Source organism: Lactuca saligna, chromosome 8, assembly GCF_052625555.1.
Source record: "Lactuca saligna cultivar CGN05327 chromosome 8, ASM5262555v1, whole genome shotgun sequence".
Lineage (NCBI taxonomy): Eukaryota > Viridiplantae > Streptophyta > Magnoliopsida > Asterales > Asteraceae > Lactuca > Lactuca saligna.
Genome location: NC_136424.1, coordinates 44,664,873 through 44,669,083, shown reverse-complemented (window position 1 = coordinate 44,669,083; position 4,211 = coordinate 44,664,873). Strand labels below are relative to the sequence as shown.

General features: G+C 36.8%; 1 protein-coding gene across 1 annotated transcript; it reads left to right on the top strand.

Moving 5' to 3' along the window:
- The first annotated feature begins 1,695 nt into the window (after positions 1–1,695).
- Positions 1,696–3,949, top strand: LOC145009330 (protein NRT1/ PTR FAMILY 3.1-like). The gene is made up of 4 exons (XM_078968038.1): positions 1,696–1,825; positions 1,923–2,140; positions 2,217–2,776; positions 2,872–3,949. Exons 1-4 carry the CDS (start codon positions 1,744–1,746, stop codon positions 3,770–3,772), a joined length of 1,761 nt encoding a protein of 586 aa, XP_078824164.1. The 5' UTR covers positions 1,696–1,743; the 3' UTR covers positions 3,773–3,949.
- Positions 3,950–4,211: the final 262 nt, after the last annotated feature.

Sequence of the window (4,211 nt, the reverse complement as noted above, 5' to 3'; positions counted from 1 at the left end):
TACAAAAAATAGCCTTCTACATAATAACATCCTAATTATCCCAAATACACATATTTTCATATACATATACCATATATACACCAAATACATATACTTTCACATACATATCTAATAGCATCCTACTTAATACTAAATACACATACTTTCATATACATATACCACATATACACCAAATACACATACTTTCACATACATATATAACAACATCCTACTTATACTAAATACATATACTTTCATATATATATATATATATATATATATATATATATATATATATACATAATAACATCTTACTTATAGCAAATACACATACTTTCACATATATATACATAATAATATCCTACTTCTACCCAGCACACATACTTTTATATACATATACACCAAATACACATACATTCATATACATACATAATAGCATCATACTTATACAAAATACATATACTTTCACAGACATACACCAAATATAAATATTTTCACCTACTTACACTAAACACACATAGATTCACATACATATATCAAATATAAACCCATATGCCAAATTTCACATAATATATACAACTACACATATTTTGTAATTAATTTCGAAATTCACAATAAATGAAACCTACTGTGGAGGTAGTCGTCGGCGATTTCAGCAACAATCATCGGTAAAGCTGGAAATCAAAAACTGAAATTGACATTTTGTGCAATTAATCACTATTATACGCTGAAAATCGATGGTACAAGATAAAGAGGAAGAGCAATGAGCAAGAGATGACCTACCGTCGCCGGAAATGTCCTATAGCCGTCGGAGAAATGTCATCTATCATCGGTATCTCCTTTTCCCCGTCGGAATCTCACAGTCAAGAGTTACCGGCCGACAAGGTGCTCCTCGTTGGCTGAATCGGTCGATGGTCAGAAATGGGGAAGAAAAAAAAAACAAGAACAAATATGGAAGCAGCAGAAGAAGAAAATGAAAAAAGAATGCGTCAATTTTTTGTTATCTGCATAAAGCTATACCAACGACACCTTTATCGGTAACATTTTACCCTTTAGCAGCGACAAACATCAACAGCGGCGACAATTGTGGAGGGAAGTATACATCGTTTTTTTTTTCAACTTTTAGCGGCGACATTTTGACCTTTAGTGGCGACATTTGTCGCCGGTATTGAGTTTATGCGAAAGGGAACCCCAGCCTTTGGATTAGATCGTCGATCGAAATTTGAGATTTACCGGAATGGGTTAGTGCGAATTAAGTCCTCAAAGCATTACCGGTAACACTATTAGCGGCGACATAGAGTACCTTTAGCGGCGACTCATGTTTGAGTCGCCGCTAAAAGTCTAAGTCATCGTTAATAACGTCACCGGTAATAACGTTATTTCTTGTGTTGATAAATCAATATTTTTGTATATTTTGTTGTTTCATTTTCTTAAATAATTTTATATTTAAAGTGGGCCTAGGACTGCTCTGATTGAATAAAAAAAAATGGGTATTTGGTCACTCTTTTATAAGACAAATACAAAAGAAATTAAAATATATAGAACCCACAATGATATATCTCATTCATGTACCTATCATTTAAAATCCAAATAATTGACGACTTTTTGCTCTAGCTTCGTTCACACCCAACTCGGTGATTCAAATGATTTGTGGCCATAAGGTGATGCAAAATAGTGACAAAAAGATAATGTTAACTTATGTCACACCATCTCCCCTATAAATTATGCATTTTAGAAACACCATCACTACACAAAGAAAAAACAATGGAAGATATCAACATCCAACACAAAACTCATGATGGAAAAAGGCCCAAAGGTGGCCTCATCACCATGCCCTTCATCTTTGGTACACTCTTTCTTCTTTCATTTACTTATTTCAATTTTTACAAAAACATAAACAATACTCATTGTTCATGATTTCTGATGATTTTATGTACGTTTAGCTAATGAGGTGTGTGAGAAGCTTGCGGTGGTTGGATTTCAAACAAATATGATAAGTTACTTAACACAACAAATTCATATGCCGATGACAACAGCCGCCAACACCCTAACTAACTTTGGTGGCACCGCAAGCCTAACACCTTTGCTCGGGGCTTTCATAGCCGATTCCTTCGCCGGTCGGTTTTGGACCATCACAGTTGCTTCCATAATTTATCAAATTGTACGTTTTCAGCTTTCAGCTATCAGCTTTCTGTTTTTTAACGTAAAATCTTACCACTTACTTTTATTAACACTAGGGGATGGTATCTTTGACAACATCAGCAATACTACCAAACCTAAGACCACCACCATGCGAAAATGGACAAGTATGTCAAGAAGCCAACACGGGTCAACTCGCGATCTTATACGTATCCCTATTACTGACCGCAATCGGGTCGGGTGGGATCCGACCCTGTGTGGTGGCATTTGGGGCAGACCAGTTTGATGAAACCGATGAGAAACAAAAGACTAGCACGTGGAAGTTTTTTAACTGGTATTATTTTTGCATGGGGGTATCTATGCTTGTTGCAGTGACAGTTATAGTTTATATTCAAGACTATGTGGGGTGGGGATGGGGTCTTGGTGTTCCTTCGATAGCCATGGCTCTTTCGATTGTGGCCTTTGTGTTCGGGTACCCGTTGTACAGGAATATGGATCCATCGGGTAGCCCGTTTACCCGGTTGGTGCAAGTGTGTGTTGCAGCTTATAAGAAGAGAAATTTACCTATGGTTTCGGATGCTAAGTTGTTGTATGAGAATGAAGAGCTTGATGCCTCGATATCTATTGCTGGGAGGCTTATCCATACCAAACAAATGAAGTAATAATTCTCTATCCTCTTCATAAATCATATCTAATAGTGAAATATATATATAAAAGGAAAACGAATTTTTATGTCCATCCAAATCGTTGCAGGTTCTTGGACAAAGCAGCCATTGTTACAGAAGAAGACTACGCAAAATCTCGATCGAAACCGAACTTATGGAGATTAAACACAGTCCATAGAGTCGAAGAACTAAAATCCCTCCTCCGAATGGGTCCAATCTGGGCATCTGGAATCATTCTATTCACAGCCTACGTTCAACAAAACACATTCTCTCTACAACAAGCCAAAACCATGGATAGACACCTCACAAAATCCTTCCAAATCCCCGCAGGATCCATGTCCGTTTTCACCTTAAGCTCCATGCTCGCCACCATCGTCTTCTACGACCGTGTCTTCGTCCCCATCATGCGGAGGTTCACAGGGGTAGAACGGGGAGTTTCTTTTCTCACCAGAATGGCGATCGGTTTTACTATATCGATTCTAGCCACACTTATAGCTGGATTCATGGAGATAAAGCGTAAAAAAGTCGCTTTTGCCCATGGGTTGATGGATAAGCCTCATGAAACGATTCCGATAATGGTGTTCTGGTTGATGCCTCAATATTGTCTGCATGGGGTGGCGGAAGCGTTCATGTCGATTGGACATCTTGAGTTTTTGTATGACCAGGCGCCGGAAAGTATGAGGAGCACGGCGGCGGCTTTGTTTTGGATGGCGATTTCTGCGGGAAATTACATGAGTACCCTTTTGGTGACATTGGTGCATAGGTTTAGTCAAGGGGCAGATGGGTCAAATTGGCTTCCGGATGATAATTTGAATAAGGGAAGGTTGGAGTATTTTTACTGGATTATTACGTTGTTGCAGGTTTTTAATCTGGTTTACTACTTGTTTTGTGCAAAATTTTACACTTTTAAACCCATTGAAGTTGTTAATAGAGATAGAGGTGAAGTCGATCACCATGGAAAAGAACTTGAGCTTGGAAGCCATGTTTGACTAGTATTTAGGACTTGCACTCGCTTTTGGTTGAAGCCTTGAAGGTTTAATCTGTAAAGTACCAAAAGGTATATGTAGTGGTCAAAGTCAAAGGGGTATATATGTAATCTAAGTTTAAAAATCTCGATACCAAACTACTATTAAATCATCGATTAAGCTTTTAAGTTCTTTGGTCGACTTCCATGTGTCACTAATTGTTAGGCATCTTGATTTGGTGTTAACTGCTTCAATCCACCATATTTTAATATCAAATTTGTTGCTAAAATTAAAAAGGTTATTACACTTTAGTTTTTTAATTGTTTCAAGTTCGATTTATATTCTTTGAGTTAATTTTATCTTATATCATATATTTTGAGTTATTTTAATTGTTGCAAGTTTAAATTTATATCATTCTAATTTATTTTGATTGTAAAGTTATTGTAACATAAACATAGAAGAC